Source organism: Mesoplodon mirus (assembly GCF_964341445.2).
Source record: "Mesoplodon mirus genome assembly, chromosome: 1".
NCBI classification, from domain to species: Eukaryota; Metazoa; Chordata; class Mammalia; order Artiodactyla; family Ziphiidae; genus Mesoplodon; species Mesoplodon mirus.
The window spans coordinates 68,574,266-68,600,860 of record NC_138976.1 but is presented as its reverse complement, the minus strand read 5'-3'; the positions used below and the strand labels follow the sequence as shown (position 1 = coordinate 68,600,860).

Below are 26,595 nucleotides of genomic sequence, written 5' to 3'. Positions count from 1 at the left end.
TCCAAACAACATTCAGTTGGGATCTACCTCCTTCTTGTCACTCAAATCAAAATTCGACCCTCTTGAGCCAGAATCCTAACCAGGTCCTCTTCAGCCTCCCCTGAGAATGTTGCAAGTTGGAAATGAAGTAAAGTAGACTTATTCAACCAAAAGTTGATTAATAGACTTTTTAAGAATTTATATGAAATGTGGATGTTACATTGTCACAGAATTTATGAACAAGAATGCTATTTCATAATATTAACTTTTGTTTCTCCAATCAACAATGCCCTTGAAGATGTGCCAGATGAACCCTATGTAGCATCTAAAACTTTACCAAGACGCCATACCATTCCGCACAGCCTCCCTACCTACACACTTGACACATGACACACTCCCCTTCCTCCTCCCAATAGCTTTTGACCGAATCACTCTAATGCTAACACATCTTCAACTCCCTGGCTTAGCCTTACTGAGAAAAAGTGACAAAATAAAAGGAAAATACCCCTGTAACTTAAAGAAGAAAGGGAAGGCCCTAGCTGAATACTTGCTAATATCAAGTATTTTGCATTTATGTAGTCTTTAACTTGATGGTCTGAAAGTTCTAATTTTTTCTTTAATCAACTGTAACTTTGCCTTAAAATAGGTAAGAAGAAAAAAATAGTTAAGTGGAAATAAAAGCTATGTTTTAACTTATGGATTTACAATTTTGCCCTGTATTCTTGATAAAAAGCTAGAATTAAAATGTAAGTATTTTATATGGTAACTAACACTTATGTAACATTTACTTCTCATTTACATTTCTTTGTGCTTCACATATCTTAAGCCATTTTATCTTCACACAGACCCTGGGATTAGTTACCATTATTATCATAATTCTGTAGATGAGGAAACTGAGGTGCAGAGAAGTTAAATTACCTTCTCAGAGTCAGACAGCTACTAGGTAGAGAAGCTAGATTTGGGGCAGAGGTATTATGCACCCTGCACCCCTCCCCTGCCCCCATTTGAGTGACTAGCCACCGTGCTATGCTTCCTGTCTGGCCAAGTTGGAGAAGATCCCTTGACTGTTTCACACATGCCTTTCAGTTATTCTCCTGAAACACAGTGGGAAAGCTAGGAACAAAAATCTCTACAGTGCTTCTGATCTATATTTACAAATCTAAATTCAAAACAAAAAAGTGCTCATGAATTTGCACATCGGATTACAGTCATTGAGTAAAATTACATCCTGATATGAGAGTGACCTTTTTTTGACAAAGCTGAAGTCATCATCTTACAGCAAAGCCCTTTAAATATGGTTTAAAATTTCAACTTCTCTATCCAGAAGAAAAATATTATTCCCATGTGCAAAACACCATGCAAGTTGCTCTGTCTTCCTCTTCTCACTCCACCAGTAAAAAACCTCAAAAAACTCCCTTTAGAAACTCATCAAAGAGAAACCACAAGAAAGATATATCCCGTTTTTGTGTTTTAAAACAACTAACAAAATTTAATTATATAGAAGTAACAGAGCAGCTACTTGACTAACCAAACTATGGGTCAGACTAAGCATCCTTTATACAGAGAACTGAACTTTCATTGACCTTAACCTCCAGAAAAATACTATCTTTCCACATAGTTCCCCATCAGTAGGCCCATTTGGTCCTCAGTGTGGTTTGCCCCTAGATATTCTCAAGTCCTTTCTGAGGTTTAGAAGAGCAATCTGCCATTGAGTGTATATTTCTGCAATGAAGCCTTTTTAATTTTACTTTTCAATATTCTTTTTTGGCATGTTTTTCTTTTTTAATTTGAAGTAAAGTTGATTTACAATGTTTCAGGTATACATCAAAGTGATTCAGTTATATATATGTATATTCTTTTCCAGATTCAGTTTGTTTTCTATGTCGGTGAGTCTGTTTCTTTTGTAAAGAAGTTCATCAGTATCATATTTTAGATTCCACATATAAGTGATATCATATGATATTTGTCTCTGTCTGACTTACTTCATTTAGTATGATAACTGCTAGGTCCATCCATGTTGCTGCAAATGGCATTATTTCATTCTTCTTTTTTTTAATGGCTGAGTAGTATTCCATTGTATATATGTACCACATCTTCTTTATCCATTCATCTGTTGATGAACATTTAGGTTGCTTCCATGTCTTGGCTATTGTAAATAGTGCCGCTATGAACACTGGGGTGCATATTAATTTACTTACATATTAATTTACTTATCCTTATTAATTTACTGCCTGAAAGATCTGTCCATTGATGTGAATGGGGTGTTAAAGTCCCCTACTATTATTATGTTACTGCTGATTTCTCCTTTTATGGCTTTTATTATTTACCTTATATATTGAGGTGCTCCTATGTTGGGTGCATATATTTTTACAATTGTTATATCTTCTTGGATTGAGCCCTTGATCATTATGTAGTGTCCTTCTTTGCCTCCTGTAACAGATTTTATTTTAAGTCTATTTTGTCATATATAAGCTTTGCTACTCCAGCTTTCTTTTGATTTCTATTTGCATGGAATATCTTTTTCTGTCCCCTCACTTTCAGTCTATATGTCTCTCTAGATCTGACGTGAGTCTCTTGGTAGCAGAATATATATGGGTCTTGTTTTTGTATCCATTCAGCCAGTCTGTGTGTTTTGGTTGGAGCATTTAGTCCATTTACATTTAAGGTAATTGTATGTATGTACAGAACATACTGATATGTATGTTCTTTCTGTCATTTGGTTGTTTTGGATTTTTTTCTTTTCATTTGTTCTCTTGTGATTTGATGACTATCTTTAGTGTTATGTTTGGATTCCTTTTCCTTTTCTGTGTGTATATCTATTATAGAGTTTTGGTTTGCTGTTACCATACATACACACACACACACACACACACACACACATATACATAAACACACATGTGATTATTTTATATTGCTGATCTCTTAATTTCAAATGCATTTTAAATAGCCTGCTTTTGTACGCTCTTCCCCTCATGATTACTGTTTTTGATATCATATTTTACATCTAATTGTTTTGTGTGTGGATTATTTTCTACCTTTACAGTGTTTTTGCCTTTATTGGTGAGTTTTTTTCTTCCACAGTTTTCTTATTGCTAGGTATGGCCTTTCCTTTTTGGCCTAGAGAAGTTCCTTTAACATTTCTTGTAAAGTTCGTTTGGTGGTGCTGAATTCTTTTAGCTTTTGCTTGTCTGTAAAGCTTTTGATTTCTCCATCAAATCTGAATGAGAGCCTTGCTAGGTAGAGTATTCTCAGTTGTAGGTTTTTCCCTTTCATCACTTTAAATGTATCATGCCACTTATGAAACCTTTTTAAAATTCTCATTCATTCATATTCTCTCTCCCCATTTGAAAATGGTAAATTAATATGTATCTGTTTGAAAAAGACCAGTGTTTGCATAGTTGGGAAGGGCTATATTTTGCACAATTAGCAGAGGCCTGCAAAAGACATAATGAGTACTTGCCTCAAAGAGAACAGCATGAGTTCAGTTGAATCCAATGATATTTTAAAAACTGAAATGTGAGGAAGGAGTGGAAAGTATGGTGATGAGCAAAGTCTGGGAATCAGAACTCAGGGTACTTGCTTTCCTTTTGCCCCTGGTTAGCTTTGGCAGGTCACATACTTGGGTCTGTTTGCTCTGTGTTCCTTTTTTAAATTACTGTCATCCAAGCATCAGGTTTGTGCCTTTATTTTCTCTCTCTTTACCTAATTAGTTAACAAAACTTCCTATCTCTTCCCCTATAAAGTACCTCTGACCTAGGCCACCATTAGAGTCTGAAGGACTGAAATAGGGACTTTTCAAGGCTCTCAGTGTTAACTAATGAATGGATGTGGGAATTCCCCACCTTTAAGAGAAAAAGGATGTATAATTTATAAACATACCACACTCATTGAAGGCATCAAAAAGTGTTTCAATCAGGTATTTTTTGTACATAGCTAAAGTTTCTTCTTTAAATAAGTGATAAAATTGTATCAACTTTAAATGTTGCCTAAAGATTTGAAATGAAATTCTGATTATAACTTATTATGTAACAAATACTTATAGAAAATGCCCTCAATAATGACTTTATTTACATCATTAGAATTGATATGTAGAGAAGCAGAAAGGGCAAACTATACTCATAGTAAGCCATTCAGCCATATTAGGTGAGAAAATATTTCAGGCTGCCCTTTGATAGACATTTTTATATCTTGACACTAAGGATGAGTTAGTTTATTTCTTGAGGATTTACACCTACATGTACATTTAACTTACCCTAATTTGCTATGGATTCAAAATGACAAAAACAGCAACAACAACACACTATTGGATTCCTTTTCAACTCAGTAGGACAAAGCTAAGTGGTCTCTACTATGCAGATAAGCTATTTTACTTGATATATGTGACTCTGGAAGATTATTTTTTGAGTGCCTCTTTCAAATAAGAGTTCAAAAAAGAAGGTACAGTTTTAAGATCTAAAGAATTAAAAGCCCAAATTTTAAAAATTATACTCTAATTTTTAATGTGCCCCAACATTTTCCTGGATATAACTCAATGCAGAAAAGAAGAGAGACATTATTCCTAGTTCCCAAAGGCAATGCTCTAGAGGGATGGTGGTGGTGATACCTTTTAATCCGAATGTTTTAGGTTTTAGCTGTATATTGCCTGCTTCAAATTAAAGTGAATAATAAAAAAGGGATGGACAAAATTATAGTTGATCTTATAGACTAGAGCTTCATGGAGAATCAGTTTATAAATATAATTCACAGACTAGGATTTCTAATGTTATTTGGAAAAGCAAAAGGAATTAAGAATTTTCTAGACAGTTTGGGGCAAGAAAGTGTTATTAGAAATTTATTAACTGCTCTGATTAAAGAGATAAAGTTGTTTGAATTGGTAGAAAGTAATTACAACGTTTATGAAGAGAACTGTCTATAGGTAACAAACAAAATTATTAAATGCAATTGATGTTCAGTATTTAACGTAAAAATTCACAGTGGTACCTTTTCTTTTCTATGAATAAAAGGGCACTGTTTTTTGGTACTGAATTAACAAGATGAATGTGATTATTCCTCACCATTCTTTGTAAATGTTGGCACATCAGTTTAGACTCAAAAGTAATAAGTGAAAGAAAATGTTTAAGACAACTGATACAAAATTATCACTAAAAGAAATCATAGATGTTTCCACCCACTGAATTAATTATGAAGACGTGTTGGAGTTGGGGGGGGGGCTTATATCCTAGTTTACACCTGCTGTCCCAGTTTAATTATTAATAGGACCATCTTTCACTCTCATAGTGGCCCACTTTGGGGAATAAATTATAAGGTTAGAGCAGGCTCTAACTTCTTCATATCCACATCTATATCTTGGGGTCTTGGTGAGCTTCATGATATAGTGTCATAACCATCACAGCCAGGGGAATACGTATATATGGAAAGAGAGTAAGAGACAGACAGACAGACTGATGGCAGGTTCTACTTACTAAGTTCACTACAAACTCTGTCACATGGGGTGAGTGGGGAAAAGTAAAGACAGCAATTTCTTCAGAACAACACCTATTCAACTTATCTACTCTGCTGATGTAAGAGTGGGATATAAAAACCAGAATGAGAGAAGCTGGCTGGTCTGACCCAATGATTCACCCTTGTTGAGCTTTCCTGTGGAACAGCACAGAAGATAGAAAAAAAAGAGAGAACAGAACATGTGATTCTTAATACACATTTACCCTGCTCTTTACTAATCCAGCAATTTAGCCTACTCAGATTATACATAACTTTTCCTTCTGGGGCAGGGTGGTAGATGGGAGGAATGTGATGGTACGTAAACTGGTTGGATGTGTATTCACTTGTGAAGGAAAATAACAAAGTTAAGGAACTGACTTTATATACTCATCATTCCATATAAATCTTTAATCTTTTGTGTCTAACATACATAATATTTTAAAATTATTATTGAAAAACAGGTATAATTAGCTATAATTTCTTCCTTACTTTTTTTAATGCTCTGTAAATGGAACCATAGGTTTATTCTATTCCTTGTGTATTACACAATTACACCATCACATATGTCTTCAAATATAATATGCTCTAAAGTATTAGAACATATATTAAAATATTTTTCAAAAAATCTGCATTAACATACTTAAAGAAATTCTATGTCAATCAGGGATAGAGAAAGTAAGTCATAGACACAGAAAATGGAGGATCAGAGAGGATGATGACCATGATTTGGTCCTCTCAGAAAGATGGTAGCATCCAGTCATCACAGCTGTATGACACAGCCATTAAGATCACATAACTAATGAAAGTGAGGTCCCCATAAATCAGTTACCGCTCAAAAGTTTATAAAACTAAGGATCAGGTTCTGAAGTAGAGTGACCTTATCAAAAGGTACTTTCATGGTACCTTTTGGTACCTGGAAGCTTAGTTTGGTACCTGGAGGCTTAGTTTGGGATCACTTTGTCTTCCCCAACTGACTCCCATTCACCTCACTGTGCTCATTCTTCAGATTAAGCTGGTCACTGATTCATCATCCTCTAGGGTTAGACTTCAGACATACTGTCAGGCACTAAATTTTGCCTAAATGCCTTGAAAGTGAAAAATGTGTTTGTCTACTAGACAAATGCATAGGACAGTCATTGCAGAATCATTTACAACAATGAAAAAAATAGGAAATTTAATATAATAGACTGTTTAATTACTTATAGTATTTAAAAAGGTAAGAAACTATTGAAATTGTTCTATATCTACTGACATAAAGATGTCCACTTTTACTGTTAAGTTAAAAAAAACCTATAAAACAGTACTATTATTAAAATATATACATTTATATACACATACTGCAGATATAGATATAGATACATAAATCAATATAAAAACCTAGAATGTTATACATCTTATCTCTGGGATGTGGGGATTGATAATGTTAAATTAATTAAACAGGGAGGCCATTAGATTGAGGTGGCTCTAATGCAATGGCAGTCTACATTAGCAAACCAAAATCTAAGCCTCTAAATGCTTCAAGGTTACGAAAGCAAAATGCTAAGGACAACCAATCACACACAGCCAACTAGGCTTTAAACTATAGCCAATCAGTAATTTCCTTACTTTGCTTCCACACTTTCCCTATATGTCTCTCCCTAGCTGCTGTCTGCAGAGTGTTCCTAACCACTTTGGGTTTGGTGCTGCCCTATTTGAATAAACTTTTGCTCAAGCAAACTCTTCATAATTTTAAATATATCTCAGTTTATCATTTAACAATAATTATTTTAATATTTTATGTTATCTTGTTCTTTAATTTTTCATTTTGTAAACATTGTACTATGTCCAAAATGGGAGGAAAAGGGGGTTGAAGGATACTCTTCACAACTGCACATTTGACTTCCTCTTATGGTTAGAGGCAAAGCAGGCAGATTATAGGACTCAACACTCTGGAGGGTATTTTGAGAAATCCATGTCAAGTTTTTCAGCTGGCTTCTTTGGCCATCTATGGAGATAAAGCTCAGTGTAGATTTATGAACAAGAAAAAACATTGAAAGGGCCAACACAAGACTCTATTATCTCCCTCTAACCTCATCAAAGAGTGGTACTGAGAAGTAATCAGGTTAAAGTACTTCTGATTTTGATGATGATGATGATGATGGTAGCATCATCATTATGCACTGAATCTCACATAATTCTTAAAACAAATTTAGGTAGATACTGTTATGTCTGTATTATGAATAAAGAAATGGAGGCTTAAAGGAGTTAAGACACTTTCCATCCCCCTGGTAGTCCATAAAGAACTGGAGCTGGGATGTGAATCAGTTTCCTGAGTTTGAAGTCTGTGCTCTTAACTACTACACTCTAATGCATATATATATAAATTATGACTTTAAATTTACTATCATGAAGTTGAGTTGCTTATTTCAAAACTGTGGATATTAAAGAAAATAGATTAAACACCAGATATATCTTTCACTTTGGTTTAATGATACATAATTCCCACAGTACTTTTCACTTCCAAATTTTTCTAAACGTGGAAAAAGAAGCTATAGCTTTCTATATAATTTGATTTTAACACAATTCTTATCAAATTTAAAAGAAATCTTAAATCTTTACCCTATATAGTTAAGAACATATAGACACAGGGTTTCAATTTCCACCCTCTCAACCATGTCCCTTCTCCCTCTATCTCTTCCTCTCCCTCACATACACTGCCCCCCTCCCGACACATGCACACACACACACACACACACAACACCCCATAAATTCTGCAGAAAAGAGAGAAGCTGATATACTTTCATTCCTTGGAACTGAATAGCCACAGTGGAGCAAAGGATAGAATAGTATTGGCAGAGACCTGAGAGTGATGAGAGACCAATAACTCATGAATAACAAGTCTGCATTAATAGTTTTAATGACTATTCTAATGGTTTAATAGATGGCACTTTAACAGGATTTCTAGTACAATCCTTCCGTAAGCTTGTCTTCAATAAATCTGTCATTACAAAGAACTGGGTTGCTTTACCACGTAACCATAGTTTACTGGATCTGGACACAAAAACATTATGGCAGTTGTCATCCTATATTACCATCCTCATCTCAAGTATTCTGTTAACTATTGTGAGAGAGACAACTCCATGCTCAAAATGTAGGTTGTCAGTAAAAGAGGCATATTTACACTAAGGGAATGCAGTGGACATTAAACAAAACAGGATAGAAAGCTCAGAATTATGTGTGCAAAGACAAAAGTAGAAACAATAACTGTAATCCAAACACATAGGTGTGTGAACATTGACACTCTAAAGACTAGCTGGAGTTCTTTTTGAAATGGCTTATTGAATTCTCAGGATGATTAGTTTTTGAATGGCTATAGCACCGTTTCTACATTTGTCTCATATTATCTTACACCGTCTTGTTTCCTGTACTGACTTAAAGTTCTTTAGAGTCAAGGACTGCCAGGTTGTGTTCCTCAGTGTGCGTGCCACCTCAATGAAAATGTTGAGTGGTTAAAATCTGTCCTGGTGAATGGCCCAAAATTCCAGCCCTTGGCTCCATTCTTCTCTGTCTTTGTCAGAGGTTCTCAATTCTGACCCTTTAATATTGGAATGCTTCTTGTCTGGAGAGAACTTTTGTTATCATTTCTGTTTTTTTTTTTTTTTTTTTTTTTAATCCTACCTTTCTTGCAAGGTGCAGCTTAAATCCCATGATTCTAATCCCTGCCTGCCTGGAGATCTCTCCCATGTACTTTCACATGCACCATCACCATACATTACACTGTGGCCCATTTGTTTGACAATTAGTTACGTTTAGCCTTGCTTCTTTTAAAGTTGTTTAAATTCATTATTATAAATTACCTTTTCATGTAATAATTCCTTAGTTCTCCAACTCTCCTATAAATTCCTGAATGAAATATAATTTACTATTTATCTTTGTAGTCTATAAAATGGATAGCTCAGGACAGGTGCAAGTAAAATATAATGATATAATTTTAACAATTTTAGATTTTTGTCTCTATTGCTGTGCAAGTCTTTTGAAATTGGGAGACTCAGTTCTTTGTAATTACACTTTCATCCTGATTTATAATGCTGAGTCTTAAAAAGATATACAAAGATTCTGAACCTGAAACTAACAGGCTGATGCCTTCTTCAGATTATCTTCCTCATCAAAGCTGAAAGCTGTAAATCCATTGACCTTACAGCAATCTATATTGATTATCAAGACTAGTGAAAATAATCCATTGGATAAGCTATGGTTCATAAAATTGCACAATTTAAACAAGGCCCATGGTACGTTATAGGAATAAAAATATCCCTTTTCCTATCCAATGTTGGAAAAAGTTGAATAGATATACCCTTTCTAGGGGATATATATACGTGTATTTAGAAGTAATGTTATTGTAAAAACAACTCCATTTTTTCAAAATTGAAAGTATTATCAATCAAGCTATTCAATAAAAGTAAACATAGCTTTATTATTGAAAAGAAAAATAATTATATATGTTTATTTTAAATGTCTATTGTTTATTAAGAAAAAAATATTATAGACTGTGCTTTTTATTACACAGCATAAATCTTATTTACTCCAATCTGAGGGTATGCTTTGATAATTTAACAAGATAGCAAACAAAATACAAAGAGCCTAAACAATCTTATAAATAGCAATAAGGGTAAAGTAACAAACATAAAGGATGTGTTCTAATAGATATACCCTCTTTTACAATACAGATATTTAAAATTCAAGTAGGTTTTATAATAAGGGAAGTAAAAAGAAATTTATATGATATTTTAGTATCTCATACTACTTCCTGGAGGTATGTATTTCATCCCTTTAAGGAATTTTGGTTAAAATGATAACAAAACACTATGTTTGATAATTGTTCCTATTGCTTAAAGAAACGTTAAAAATTCTGTCACAGAAACATAAATAAAGAACAAATTCTGTTCCTTAATCTTATTTAAATACATTCAAGTAACAGAATATGAGAAAAAGAAATATGTTTTCTCTAAAATGGGTCCACAAACCTAACAGTTTAAAGGATTTATTTTTCAGCCCAAGGAATTAGCAAATACAGACTTTGAAGAATAGATTTTACATAGCTGCTAGAACTCTAACTGGATTTCTAAATCCCTGAATTTATTGAACGTTAGAAAACCAAAAAAAATCCCATCACTCCTCACATGGTGGTTATAACAAATATAGACATAGAGTGTTCTGCCTATGCTTTCCTCTAAGAGTTTTATAGTATCTGGTCTTACATTTAGGTCTTTAATCTATTTTGAGTTTATTTTTGTGTACAGTGTTAGGGAGTGTTCTAATTTCATTCTTTTACATGTAGCTGTCCAGTTTTCCCAGCACCACTTATTGAAGAGGCTGTCTTTTCTCCATTGTATATTCTTGCCTCCTTTATCAAAGATAAGGTGACCATATGTGCATGGGTTTATCTCTGGTCTTTCTCTACTGTTCCATTGATTTATATTTCTGTTTTTGTGCCAGTACCTTACTGTAGCTTTGTAGTATAGTCTGAAGTCCAGGAGCCTGATTCCTCCAGCTCTGCTTTTCCTTTTCAAGATTGCTTTGGCTATTCGGGGTCTTTTGTGTTTCCATACAAATTGTGAAATTTTTTGTTCTAGTTCTGTGAAAAATGCCATTGGTAGTTTGATAGGGATGTAAATTGATACGGCCACTATGGAGAACAGTATGGAGGTTCCTTAAAAAACTAAAAATAGAACTACCATATGACCCAGCAATCCCACTACTGGGCATATACCCTAAGAAAACCATAATTCAAAAAGAGTCATGTACCACAATGTTCATTGCAGCTCTATTTACAAAAGCCAGGACATGGAAGCAATCTAAGTGTCCATCAACAGATGAATGGATAAAGATGTGGCACATATATACAATGGAATATTACTCAGCCATAAAAAGAAATGAAATTGAGTTATTTGTAGTGAGGTGGATGGAACTAGAGACTGTCATACAGAGTGAAGTAAGTCAGAAAGAGAAAAATACCATATGCTAACACATATATGTGGAATCTAAAAAAAAAAAAAAAGTTCTGAAGAACCTAGGGGCAGGACAGGAATAAAGACGCAGACATAGAGAGTGGACTTGAGGACATGGGGAGGGGAAGGGTAAGCTGGGACTAAGTGAGACAGTGGCATGAACATATATTCACTACCAAATGTAAAATAGATAGCTAGTGGGCAGCAGCCACATAGCACAGGGAGATCAGCTCGGTGCCTTGTGACCACCTAGAGGGGTGGGATAGAGAGGGTGGGAGGGAGACGCAAGAGGGAGGAGATATGGGGATTTATGTATATGTATAGCTGATTCACTTTGTTAGACAGCAGAAACTAACACAACATGGTAAAGCAATTATACTCCATTAAAGTTTTTTTAAAAAAACCCAAAAACAAAAATAGACAAAAATCCAAGTCCTATTACATTGGAGTAAAACTCATAGCTGCATGTTATTGGAATCCTGACAAAATCCAGTTATTGTAGCTATGGCCTAAAATTTGGCTAAAAAACTGAAGGAAACTTTACGCTCAAAATTCAAGGACAAGGATTATGTATTATTCATTTTTGTATCCCCTGAGCTTAGCAAAGTACCTGGTACATAGTAAGAACTCAGTAAATGTCTGTAGTATAAGATGAACTGAATAAAAAACTAGAAGAGGAAACAGACCTCTAAAGGAATGGGCATTCATGTGTTCGGAAATTTTTTTTAGAGGTATGAATATTTTTAGAATTTGTCTTCCATTGCTCTCAGGGATATCTGGAAGAAATGAGCAACTTTGTTTCACAGAGTTCATCTGTTTATTCTCTAAGGAAAACTATAATCCTCGGTTTGTGGCATCACAATTGTTTGCTGTGGGAATGATTATAGATCAAAACCAAAAAGATTATATCCCTTTTCAAGAGCAAATGAGTAGCAAGAACAGATGAAGTCTTAAGAAAACAGACATGTTCTTTTCATGCAAATATGTTTATGATAAAACTATAGAGAGATAAGTACTGAAACTACTAGTCTTTGTGAAACTTGCTGGCAGATTTTTAGCTTTGAGGAAAGATGATTTCCCTGCCCAGAGTTGGCCTGGAGATATGAATACTACAGATCATTTTTCTTTATAGACATAGAGAATAGGAAAAGTGAGTTCTGCAACCAGCATTCTTCTGCTGCTTTAGGTCAGGCACAGGAATGAATGGCTTCCTTATCTGTGCAGAATCCCTGTCAGATAACCTTGATCTCCTGCACTGTCCTACTAATATATTGCCCAAGGGAGGGCCACCAAGGAAGCCAAAGGTTGATTCTCCACCTAGATAGAAGACCATTGCCCATGAGGTTGCTGCCCCTCTGTTCTCATAGGACCTATGCTGCAGTACAGTAATATTATAACCTAATGAAGCATCTCTATTCATGATTTGATAAATGATGTCCATCTTGATATTGTGTGACTATGCTTGGGAAAAGGGAGATGTGAAGAGCATACCATGTTCCTATTCATTTTTTACACTTATTCTTACATTCACTCCAGTAACATTCATCATGCTAGTCACGGGTAAATACCCCAATATTACCTGCTAGTCACATGGATACCCCAATAAATATGATACATTCCCTGCCCTGAAAAAGCTCGATTCTAGTGGAAAACACACCAGTCAAACAATAAAGACTGTGATCCCTTGCTACATCATGGATCCAAGCACAGCGAAGAGTAAATCAAACTTGCCACATACACAGTGCCAGCCACCTGTCCCACCTTAATATTGGTCTTTTACTCAAGCTTTACCCAGACTCTGACACTAGCATTTGCAAACAACTCCACAGAGCCAAGAGCTCCCTCTGTCAGGTGTTTAAACGTGTTGCAAACCAAAGAAGCATAAATCTTCATAAAAATGTAGGGGAAAAAAGCCTAGTGGTCTCCTTGATTCTTGATAATATATCCATTTAATATTCAAATATAAAGTATATCCAGTGAATTGTACACTTTAAAATGCTGTACTTTATAACACATGAATTCTATCTCAAAATAATGAAGAAAAATATACAAAATATATCATATAAATTTCCTTTTGGCCTAAAAACATCTTATTTCTTTCAATAAATAAAAGTCACCTCTTTTATCCCCAACCTTGATAGCTACCTAAATGTCTAGTTCTTTTCATAATTTGGGTTCTCATATAGACAGCAAAACTTCTTTGTTGTTTCAAGTTAACCTGACTTTAACATGTATTACTACAGTTTTATTTTGAGACTATTTCTATTTACTTATTAGTGTGTTTTTATTTAGGGAGTCTACCAGAAAACATCAGCTGTTATATATAATGTTAGATGAGAAACTGGCTGAGTGACTTCAGCCATGTCTGTCTCTTAACCTCCAGGAAAATGTCATCTCCTGAGTAAAACAACAGAGGTAGACTAGATTAGAATTTTTTGAAAATCCTCAAATATAATTCCCAGTGGAAACTTATGACACTAGATTCAAACTTCTGAAACTTTCAGACAGTGTTTTGTTTTGTTTTTTAAGGTAATGGGAGACTCCTTGAGCTGTGACAGGCAGAATCAATATGGAAGGAATAGAAAAGAAACAAAAAGGGAAATCAATGCCCAGTTGCACAGCAACATCCACCAACTCCAACGCTCAGGCAGAAACTTTTATTCTCCTCATGTCTCAACTGATGACAAGGAGGTCAATTAATTACCTTGGGCGGGGAAGGAGACCAAGTTCTTCTACCATCGCGAATGCGGTACCCTAACTGCTCTTAATACAAGGGAGGAAGCATTTCACTGTTGATTAACTATACTCATTACTGTCTCTCAATCACTTCAGACATGCCCGCACTCCTGAGTTACAGAACACGGATAGAAGAGATTTGACCTTAGCCTGCAGGGTTGGGGTGGGGCATGACCACAATGAGAAACAAAAAAAACAAAAGGGAAACCTGGCATCAGAACCTCCTCTATATAATATCTACTTTTAATCATGTTTTATAACAATCAGAGAAACAGAATTCTAGGGTTAGGGAGAATCTTAAAAGGTCACTCAGTGCAATCATCGATCTGATGCCAAGCTTCTGCCTCATCAATCCAGCTCATTAACTTACAGGCCACTTGACATACTGTTCACTTTAGCAGAAACCAAAGTTGGAGCTAAAACAAACAAAACAGTAACAGTAAACCCTGAAGTGAATGGAAATACATATACGTAGGCAATGCGTTTGTACACTTTGCTGTCTTGAAATAGGGCAAACTTCTGATTGTGAAGTAACAGCTTCTATCTTTTTAATCACTCAGCAGCTCCTATAAAAAATTAAATTGCAGAAACTTAAAAGATTTTGCATATATGGAAGAATGTTTTAAAAATCTTAAGGGTAAATGTCACTTTACATCATTTTAATAGACTTATGAAACTTAATGTAGTGAACAAGTTTTCCTTTCATCGTGGGTTTTATCTAAATGAAGCTGGAATTGAACTGGTGACAGACGAAGAAGAGAACATTTTGCTAGCATATTTCTTCACTTCTTTTTTTAATCTTCAGGATTTAAGAAGTAAGTAGACTCTTCTGCAGTTTAAAATGTCAAGACAAGAAGCAAATCAATACCTACTATCTTCTCTGAGAGTTAAGACTGGGTCTTTCTTTATACCTTCCAATCCTTCAAACATTCATTTCTGCTTCCTCTCTTCACTTTATTTGCCTAGTGAATTGGTCAAGATTGGAAGACAAATGCAGTCACTATTATATGGGAAAAGTTACAGAGTCAAGTTGGTCAGTTGATGATTTCTAGTCCAACTTACTGGATATAGCATTCTCTGTTCAACAAGGTTCGAGTTGGAGTGCTAGCTCTGCATTTTCAGGGATAAACGATAACTGTTCATCTTCAAACTTTCTAATTTTTAATAAAATAGAAATAAGAACACAAAGAGGGAGGCTGGTATGAGGTTTCTTATCCAAAGCAAACCAAGTCCTTTTTTTTGTTGTTGTTCAAAGACTGTCCATGATATTGAAAAACAAAAATAATATAATTATACCAATCAGAAATATGGGCCGATGTGCCTTATTTTGGATCGGAAAAAACAAGTAGTTTAATAGAAAATGACATATAATTTGTTTCATTTTAAGGCCATAATGAAAACTGTTGTGGAAGGAAATCAACCATCAGAGGGAACTATTTATTGTGGTCCGTACATCACCCCGCCACCAAGCCATGTAGGTTCATTTCCAAGCTCTGCCACTCACTAGCTATGTGACAAGTTGGACAGGGTATTTAACTTTCCTGTAGTTCAGTTCAGTACCCTCTTCTGTAACATGGGACTACTAATAGTACCTGTGTGGAAAGACTGAATGAGTTAATATATGTAATGTATTGTGAAGAGTGATGTAATAACTGCTACACAAATGTTATTATCCTTGAAAGCACTTTTTAGACAGTGAAGCCCTATAGAAAGGCTAGATAATATTATCATAATATTAAAATGTTGTGCAGCTTAATACCATGGAAGAAGGTATAAAGAAATATCCTGCAAAACTGGCAGAGGGGAGGGTTGGGGGACAGGGAGAGGGGGAGAGTGAGAGAGAGGAGGGAGGGGAGGGTGAAGAGAAGAGAGAAGGAAGAATGAACTAACTCAAGGATCTCCATGAGCCTGTGGCTGGAGTTTGGACGACTGATAAATACCCACCATTAAGGAGACTTACGCAGCAACTGAGGAATAATGCAGTTCTCATTATGCTGTATACATGAACTTGTCAGTTAAAAGCCAAGTATTCCAATTGCCGCATCTGTGATAACTAAAAGACTAATGTTTCCCAAGGCGTTGCTAAATCCACAGGTTCACGTTCATGTAATGTCTTAATGCTTTTATCACTCTCCAACGTGGTGGTGTGCTCCACAACTGTTTTTCAGATAGAACGACAACCTGTTCAACCACAGTAGAAAAACCATGGCGAATAATAGTGCCACTACCATTTAAAGAAAGAAAGAAAGAGGGAGAATGAAAGGACATCCCTTGATCCAATCCTTTCCTGCAGCATTGTTAAAATTCTACCCAAAAGCTATACTCAAAAGTGATATCAACCCAGATGCACTTATTTTTTTCCCGGGGTGTTTGCAGCTTTAGGATCAGAGGCAGGAAATCATTCCCATGACTTGAGCATACTTTTGAGATCCCCTGGTGCAGACCCCTCAGCATGTTGGCATCCACCTCACCTCTCCGCAGCAGCACCCTGACATTGCAGTGACAGGTACCGAACACATCGGGGTCCCCCGAATAAGCCAGGCCTCTTCTCATTTCCATGACTCTGCATGTGCATCTCCCTCGGCCTGAGGTCTTCCTTTTCTAGCAAACTTCAGTGACTTTTCAACTCAGATGCTCTCGGGAAAGCCTCACCTCCGTACTTGCCCCTTCTTAAGCTCCCTTCTCCTAGCACCACCCACCATGTTTTATAATTACTGGTTCCTTTTCTGTTTTTCCCAGGAGACTATGGACTCATCCATGGCAGAGCTTATTTCTTGATCATTTTTTATTTTGCAGTAATGTTTGTCAAATAGACAAAGACATTCAAACTGCTCCTTTTATAAAGAAGGAAACTGAGGTGGGGGAGTTAAACAGCTTGTCTAGTGGCATTCAAATTCATGGCAGAGACAGGAGGACAGATTCTACTCATCAGTGAAATTGAATCTTTCTGGATACTTAATGTGGATTTAATTTCCAGAAATTCCATCACGTATGAAATGTGAAAAGAACTTTGCAGACATCATAGCCATGCTCTGTCTTCATCACTGCTCACCTTCTCCTAATTGCTTTCATAGAGCTTCATTTTGGCGGCAGAAGGGAATATTATAGCAGATAAAATGAGCAGTGAGTGAAACAAATTCAGTGCTATTAAGTGACTAATAGGTAGGTCGTATTAAAGTTCACAACATTGTGGGCCACTTCTGTTTACTGCATGCTTGCTTCGTAAAGAAGCAGAAAGGCAAGAGGCCAGGTGCCTAACATATATTCATCTTCCTAACAACCTTATGAGTAGATACTAATATGCTAATCTTAAATAAGAGAGAGCCAAGGCCACCAGAGGTGCAGTAACTGGTTCAGGGTCAAGCAGCACAGCTACTAATTGGCAGAGTCAAAATATGAACAATTGTTTTCCCTGACTTCAAAGCTCGCTCCCGCATCTGCTATTGTAACCCTCTAAGTGCACACTTATCACTCTGGCCCTAAAACCCCAACTTCATTTTAAATTCAAAACAAAACTCAAAAAGTGGTCTCTTTTTTAGTTCTTGCTATCCTCTCTTTGAAGTTGAAAGCTTGCTTTGGAACTAGAGACACTTTAGGATTAATTGTTTCCTGAGAGCCTTGGGCTCCACATGGGAGCAGGTGGAAAGACAATTTGGACAATGTCCAGTGATGGTTAAGGGCCAATTAGTTATGGCAAACTTGTGTGAGAAAAAGGATTGAGAAACAGAAAACTAAAGTTACACGAGATTCCCCCAAGATGCCGCTTTGCCTCCCAGAAGAGAAAATAAAAAGCTCAAGTATAAAAGATATGGGGTTTAACCTTGGCAAGGAAAATGTTTGAGGTTTTTAAAAAGTGGATCTAAGAACATTAAAGAAGTCCAAATAAAAATAAGCTTTGAAACTTGAGAATTTGATTGCAGTTTGAGTTCTCACAGCTACAGAAGTGCAGAAAGAATAAAAGACTATAAACACACACACACACCCTGGTTTTGGATGTAACATTACTTCTAAGGTGAGCTGCTGTGTCTTTGCTACTAGATTTGTTTACAAGATGCAGAATGGCAGCCAGCCGGGAATGGACTCTGTGCCTTTATATCTTACTTGATGAGGCCGGCCTTAGCTACGAACAAAGAAAGCATCTTCTCAGACTGCCAGCTGGCAGGCCCATCTTTACTCTAAAAACCGTACTGGGAGTTTAATCAGTAGGTACGTTTGAGTTAAATCTGAGGGGTCTGCATTAAAATGCATTCACTTCTGTACTGTCTAAAGATAATAACAGGCTACTTTCTGAGAGAAACGGGTCTGAAAATAAGGCTTCAACTGCTGATAAATCAGGTGGGGATGAGAAGAGCAGCTCTTTTTACAGAAAGACACTGTTCTGTTTCCTCCTGTTGTTCCTACTAGCAATTTTGAGCACAACAAAGAGTCTCCATGAACTGTAAATTTAGTTAGAAATCAATCCAGACACACACTTTGGTTAATCATCTGCTGAAGGCCCAGTGGTGAGCTTGTTGCCATGTGGCCAACAGCATATAGAGAGGCGTAACACCTGACCAGGAGAAGCTTATGTTCAAACACAGGAAATGGGTAGAATAAAAGAAGGGGCAACCTAGTGCTAATTGTGCTGGTTTAAACTAGCAAGTTTTCTTTTTTTCTTCCTTGACTTTTTTTTTTTTAAACTGAGTTCAGCAAAGCCCTAGGGGTCTGACCAATGACAGGGGTGGGAAGAGGCCAGGATTTCATTGATTCAAAGACATGTATTTTTTTCACATTTTAACATCTCTGAAATTAATGTGCATCTTAAAATTGATGGCATTTATTTGATGAAGTAGTACCTACTCAGACTACTGAGCACTTGTATCAGGGACTCTGCTGAACATTTCATATGTATTAATTTATTTTTAGTTACCTATGAGGTAGGTACTATGATTACTTCCATTTTAGAGATAAAGTAAAATACAGAGAGGTTCAGTTATTTGCTTAAGGTCACACAGCTTGAGCCAAACAGCCTGACTCAAAGGCCTGCGTTCTTAGCCACTGTGCCATAGTACCCGCACTGTTAGCTCAATGAGTACAAGGCCCTGAGTGGCATGCAGAGGGGTTTGGACCCAATCTGAAGCAGGCAAACTGCTATGTTCTTAAGAAAGTAGATAATGACTCCCCTACTCTCACCCCCATTGCTACAGTATCAGGATGTTCCACTTTGGAATAGTAAATTTTGCCATTCATCCCCCCTGAAGGAAGGAAGTTTAACCTGGTTTATCTAACCCAGGTATGAAAAGGTTGTTACTACTTTTTATTTCATAAAATCATTCAGTTTTTCATCTATTACACAAACCACCGTAATTTGTTCAAAACTAAAAAAAAAAAAATCTCTTGTGACTCGTGTCAAAAAATATTTACAAATGGAGGCTTTTCCTTGGTCAATTCCACTCGTCAACTCTGCATAAAAGATGAAAATAGATCTCTGTCAGCCACCACTTTCTTAACTTCAGAAAGACACAGGAGCCACTTAGAAGAAAACTTCAGTGCATTGAAAGCTAGCCGAAAAGTCAGAGGGGTGTGCTTGTGTGTGTTTGGTTTCTTGTTTGCATCTCTGTGAGGCTCTAATGCATGTCCACTGTCATGAGTTTACACATAAATTATAAATTAGTTGAAAGCAGATATGACAAGTAATATTCCCTTATGAATGCTTGGAGGTTTATAAAACATGAGCAATGAAGGCTTTCTGCCTATGAATGCACTCTGGCACACAAACGTGGTCCGATACATCTAGAGCCTTTTCTAGGGAAAATAGAAATGTTTTCTTTTGTGGTCATTGCTTTGATGACAGACAATTTTGTCCCTCTGTAGAGAAATAAAACGTTTACCACTGGGAATGAAGAAACTGTCTATGGAGAAAAGAAATGTGTCCTTAGCGTGTCATAGAAAAACTAATGGTTTTCCCAGGGATAATCATGCAACACAAATTGGTTACTATGACATTTGCACAAAAATTTTTAGTATAAATATTGATCTAGTTGAAGACTTAGGTTTCCGGACTCTATAATCAACACATAGTAAGTAACAAACAGTAAAATATTTTTGGTGTCTAGAGCAGGTGAGTTAAGGTACGGTGTTCTTCTAAGAACAAGAAGGTGCGAGTTTGTGGCTTGGTTCAGCCACATACTAGGTGTGTGATCTTGAGCAAGTCACTCCTTTCTCAATCTCTTGTTCCCTACCTCTAAGATGAGAAGGTTAAACTACATGATCTCTGAGGTCTGTTCCAGCTCTAAACATTTAAAAATAGGATCGAAGCAATGTTTTTTAATGTCTCTATATATCTTAGCACTGTCTTGATACATTTCATTATTCATGAGGAAGTAATATATCTTTTTCCTTTACCTGTCTCACCAGTATTGTGAAGATTTTAGCTTATTAGACAAAGGTGCCACATACATGCTGTCATTAAAATGGAAAGACAGGGCACTGTTATCTGGAATGTTTCAGATAAGAGACTCATTATCGACTGTACAGACTGGAGATGTGAGAGCGTTGACATAAGTACAGGAAGAAACCCTCAGCACATTAGGATGCTAAATGTTGGAGACACATGGGCGCTGAGATTAAAGCTAATACACTTCCCACAGATGGCAGCAAAGACATTGGGACCGGACTTTGTGGTGGGAACAAAATAGGTCAAAGGTATCCTTCTGATAGGCCTTCTGTGAACCACAGCTTCTCGCCCTTCTCTGATTGCAACAAAAAAACTGATCTTCAGAGTAGCTGAGTTTTATTTTATTTTATTTATTTAATTGAAGTATAGTTGATTTACAATGTTGTGTTAGTTTTCCTGGTGTACGGCAAAGAATATATATATTCTTTTTCAGATTCCTTTCCATTATAGTTTATTACAATATACTGGATATAGTAGTAGTTTTAATATATATACATATATATATATATGTTTAAGATAATACCACTAAAAAGAGCTAGTGATGGCAGATTTGAAACTAGATGTTTGATAACTATTCATGTCTATCTAACTGCCATGGCAGGATGGATTGTGGTCCAAAGGGTAATTTGTAAGTCAGCTGTTAGGAAGTTGGAAGAAAATATGCTGTTGTAACTATGTTTAAAAGGGGGATTATTTTCTCAACGTAGAACATAAAGGTATAAAATCTATAACGTACCTGAAGTACATTGTCCCCCTGACAAAATGTTCCTTACTCCTGTTCTTCCGAGTTATACTCTCAGTACTACCTTTTCTTCAGTACCTTTCCCGGTTCTTCATCTCACTCTGACCTTTACTGAATCCCAACAGCATTGCATTAGTACTTAGGATTAGCTTCTAGATGGTCTTCTTAGTATTTTTGGGGGGTGGGGGACAGGGTATATATCTAAGTTTGCCTTCTAGACATCCTGGAAATAAAGGTTTCTTATAAGTTTTATATTCCCCTCAGCACTTAGCATGGTGCTTTTCTGCGGCAGTATGGTGGATAATTATTGGTTCCTCCTCCAGCTCAGAAATAACTTTGCTCTCTTCAATCCAAGGAAGGAACCAAATATATAGGGATGGGCTGTTAGCAGCTATGTTCTAATGTGTGTCTTCACAACCCAATGAGTCAATTGAAGTTCAGAGTTTGTTCTCTGGCATTTGGAATTTGACTGACAAGAAGAATTGTCTCTTTCTTTAGGGGGACTCTATGTAAAAGAAAATATGATCAAAGGATATATTTTCTGTACGTGGGTGGGAGAAACAGAAGAAGCTGGCCTGTACAGGGGAAAGAATAGAGCAGCCCAGAGAAAAACACAAAGATGAGAGTTTCGGGGCCTCCCTGGTGGCGCAAGTGGTTGAGAGTCCGCCTGCCGATGCAGGGGATACGGGTTCGTGCCCCGGTCTGGGAGGACCCCATATGCCGCGGAGCGGCTGGGCCCGTGAGCCATGGCCGCTGGGCCTGCGCATCCGGAGCCTGTGCTCCGCAACGGGGGAGGCCACAACAGTGAGAGGCCTGCATACCGCAAAAAGAAAAAAAAAAAAAAAAAAAAAAAAAGATGAGAGTTTCAGAGAGGGTGCTGGAAAATCTCTGCAGTCCTCCAGTTTCAGATAACAGTTCTTTTTTAAATTTAAAAATTTTTTTCTTGAAGTATAGTTGGTTTACAATGTTGTGTTAGTTTCTGGTGTACAGCAAAGTGATTCAGTTATCTCTCTCTCTCTATCTATTCTTTTTATAGATTCGTTTCCAATATAGATTATTAAAAGATGTTTGAATATAGTTCCCTGTGCTATACGGTAGGACCTTGTTGTGTATCTGTTTTATTTATAGTAGTGTGTATCTGTTAATCCTAAGCTCTTAATTTAGGCTCCCCTCCTTCCCCTTTGGTAAGCGTAAGTTTTCTATGATTGTTTCTGTTCTGTAAATAAATTCATTTGTAACATTTTTTAGATTCCACATATAAGTGATATCCTATGATATTTGTGTTTCTCTGTCTCACTTTAGATAACAGTTCTTGAAGCATACCTGCATGGGTAGCCTTTGGCTCTATATAAATAAATAAATACATTTATAATAGATAATAGATAAAACAAACAACCCTTTATTTTCCGTGAAGCAAACTCTAGGGGCTGTAGTTACTTATAGCCAATCTAATATAAATAGGATTCATGTATATGATGTTGATAATGATAATGCTGACTGCAATGCCTGTCAAATGAATCTCATATACAGATATATTTGCCATCTTAGGAAATGGTGAAATGAAGGTCATAGGGTCATGTATGTGTGTGTGTGTGTGTGTGTGTGTGTCTGTGTGTGATTGGTGGGTGACACACACATACAATATTATTCAACCTTAAAGAAAATTCAGCCATTTGTAACAACATGGATGGACTTTGAGGGCATGGGCATCATGCTAAATGTAATAAGCCAAATAGACAAATACTGTATGACCTCACTTACGTGGAATCTGAAAAAAAAATTTTTGTTTTAGAAATAGAGAACAGATTGGTGGTTGCCAGAGGCATAGGGTGGAGGATGGCAGAAATGAGTGAAGGTGGTCAAAAGGTATAAGCTTCCATTTTACAATTGACCCTTGAGCAATGCAGGAGTTAATGCACGTATAATTTGTAGTTGGCATTTACTATTGAAAAATATCCATGTATAAGTGGACTCATGCAGTTCAGATCCATGTTGTTCAAGGGTTAACTGTATAAGGTAAGTCCTGGGGATGTAATATACAACATGGTGACTATAGTTAACAATAATGTATATTTGAAAGTTGCTAAGAGTAGATCTTAAAAGGTCTCATCACAAGAAAAAAAATCTGTAGCTATATGAGGTTATAGATTGTAACTAAATTTATTGTGGTAATCATTTTGCAATATACACATATATCAAACCATTATATCATATGACTTAAACTAAAACAATGTTAAATTTCAATTATGTCTCAATAAAATTGGGGAAAAAGAAATAAAATGGACATTTCTAATTGCCATGGCTGAACTACCGAACCAGCATTTCTGAAGTTCGGACCAGGAATTTGGATTTTAATTAGGCTTCCAAATGATCCATATATAGGCATTGGCTAAGAGTTTATTTGGCAAGACCTACACAACTATTCTGAATCAGTCTAAACATTCACCAGCCTGATGTACTGACTTTGACAGTGATACCAAATTTAAGGAGGACTTTGTTCCCTGCATTCTAGATGCCATCCTCAAATTCTGGACTTAAATTCTAGTAGGACTTGGCAGTCACATTGCAGAAAATAAAATCCTAAAGTAATTGTAAAGACCTTCAAGATGCAGTTATACTAATTTCTCAGGTTCCTTCTTCCAGCTGTCATTGAATCCGATGTCTGAGTCCAATTTTCTTTACAGTAAAGGAAGTCTCTCACATGATCTAATAATACTGTGCTATAATTTAAACCTACTTCCTCCTATCCTGACCTCAGGATCAGTGCAAACAGGTTTCATGCCTTGAACTTTTCTGCTTTAGTCTTAGAATCAGAGTAACAAATTTAGTTTTACCCATCTTGAGAGGTCTGAGTAAACATTAATCCATAGTGATTATGCTTGAAAGTAATGACTTGTGTTTGTTTTCTCCATTTTCTTCACTGAAAACCAATGAAAAATCTTTTCAAATTATGGAGATAATATGCAAAAAAATATTTTTTTTCAATGTGTTGCTCATGGCCTAAAATATTATGTAGAGGTCTTTATCATATTATCACAGATGAATACATCACTTAAATACCCCCTTCATGGCTGTTAAGGCACCGTAGAGTCAATTCATGCTCAGGGAGCTTTAATCACAGATCATCGTTGTGATAAATGGTAGTCAGCCTGGGCTATCATGTCAACGGCTACTGGGGGAGTTCTTAATGGGAATGCTGCCAGCATGCAGTTCGTAACTACTTTCAAGGAGCACTTCTAATCTAATGGCTAAATGAGTATCATTAGAGTGTCTTTACATGTAGCATTTCTGGAGAAATTCCATATTTAAAGGAGGCCAGTTATTGTAGTCAACGCATACAACTGAGATTGCTTGAATGATGCAGATACTGTCAATGGTATTGACAATTAATAGCTTATTAACGGGTTGAGCTATCAAGTTTTATTTTTTTTGTGACCCATCATATCACACATAGCGAAACACTAAGCATAACAATGACAACACTCATGATAACAATAAAGGGGAGGTTGGAGGAGTGAAAGATTCTGGTTGGTGAAAACTAACACTTAACTAAGAGTTTTTATGTTGCCCCAATGGCATTCATTATATGCCTTGTTTTCTTTCTAAAACTCAATTTTCAGCCTCAAGCCTCAACCCAGAAACTACAGAAACTCTTAAAGAATACTGCATAATTTAAAAAGAGCCTTTATGACTAAGAGGAAGAACAGGAAAGAAATAAGAAGCAGCCCATTTAGAAAATAAGACAATTCACAATCCAATGTGTTTCCTCAAATTGAAAATGTTCTCCTAAATGCTTAGAACAGAATACAGGAAAATGTAACTCAACCAATGAGCAAACAAACAAAATCTCCTTTGCATTCTATCAAATATTTGACAAAGATGCTGGAGTGTGTAAATTGCATAAAAGGTTACCAGCTCTTGAAGGTGAAAGTACATGGGGCTACAGATAGGTTTTGCTTAGCCAGCACAATAATTTAAATAATCAAAATTTGAATGTTTAAAGACTTTAGAAAGTCCATGCAAATATCCAGACTGCCGCAGGCACCACTGCGCCACGTTCTCTTACATAGAGCTTCTTCACATAGTTGATATCCCTCTAGCCACTTGAGGTTAGGGCTCCTCTTACGGTTTTCTAACCGAATATGACAGGGCAAAATGTTAGAGCTGCTAGGGACGGAGAGGTACCTAGTCCATCAGCCTCATTTCAGGCTGATAAAACAGAAACCAAGGGATGTAACAAGGATGTGTTTTAAGACCCCCATTAAGTAAATCAGAAACTCTTTATGGTAGAATTTGAACTGTTCCAAACAGTTTTGTTATTTGGCACAATTAGAAGATTTTAGTTGGACATGTTAATCTTACGCTAAGTTAACCTTGATCTAAAAGATAAATGATCATTTAGTTATGAATAATCCATGGACTGGTTTCACTATGGGTCCCTGTTTCTGAGAAATAGCAAAAATATCCAGTTTTATAACTTTCTGCTTGATAAATGCCACAATATCCAAATACCCAGACATATACAACAATTTTTTATTCATTTTCATCAAGGAGTCACACAAAACCTTTAAGCATTCTGAAAATTTAAGATACCATTAAGTTCACCATTGCTTCAAAAACAGGCAGCTTTCTGCGAACATATTACTATCTTAATATTAGCCCTAATATTATTTAGACTGAATGGTAAAACCGTGTATGTACTTAATAATTACAGTTTTCAGGCCATGTAAAACTGAAAAAGAGTACTGGGAAATCTGCTTATTCCGTGTACTTTCTTTTTCAATGAGCCTTCTGACCATAAATCAGTGTATTTGGCACTCCTTTGGTATACTGGGAAGCTTATACATTCAGTATAGTCTATGAACTTGAAATCAGCAAAAATAAATCAACCTCATTAAGTAACACCAAACGCATATAAATAATTCAACACCTTTCCGAGTACAACTACTACATTAATTATACAGATACTTTTAAGTTGGCTATTTGTTATAAACTTTTATATCAGATGCTGAGTCATATTTAAAGGAAAAAGAACTGATGAAGTTAGTTTTTAAGAATATGGTCAAAAAGAAGAGGGGGGCAATTCTTGAAAATACTGTCAAGTATAAACACACTTAGTTACCTCATATTCCTGGGAAAACTTCAAGTTGTCATTTGCTTTTAACCTTTCAATGTGATCTGCAAGTTCCAAGATAGGTATTGGAGGATGGCTAGCCATACCTATTAAAAGGAAA

The 26,595-nt window shown here is 36.2% G+C and overlaps 1 protein-coding gene across 4 annotated transcripts in view; it reads right to left on the bottom strand.

Annotated features, from left to right (window-relative positions):
- PTPRD (protein tyrosine phosphatase receptor type D) overlaps positions 1–26,595 on the bottom strand; it is a 2,145,247-nt gene that overhangs the window by 82,728 nt on the left and 2,035,924 nt on the right. For all 4 annotated transcript variants that reach the window (XM_082611189.1, XM_082611192.1, XM_082611191.1 and 1 more), the window contains one exon: positions 26,484–26,581. In XM_082611189.1, the coding sequence (XP_082467315.1) occupies positions 26,484–26,581 (98 nt within the window). The remainder of the gene's footprint in view (positions 1–26,483; positions 26,582–26,595) is intronic.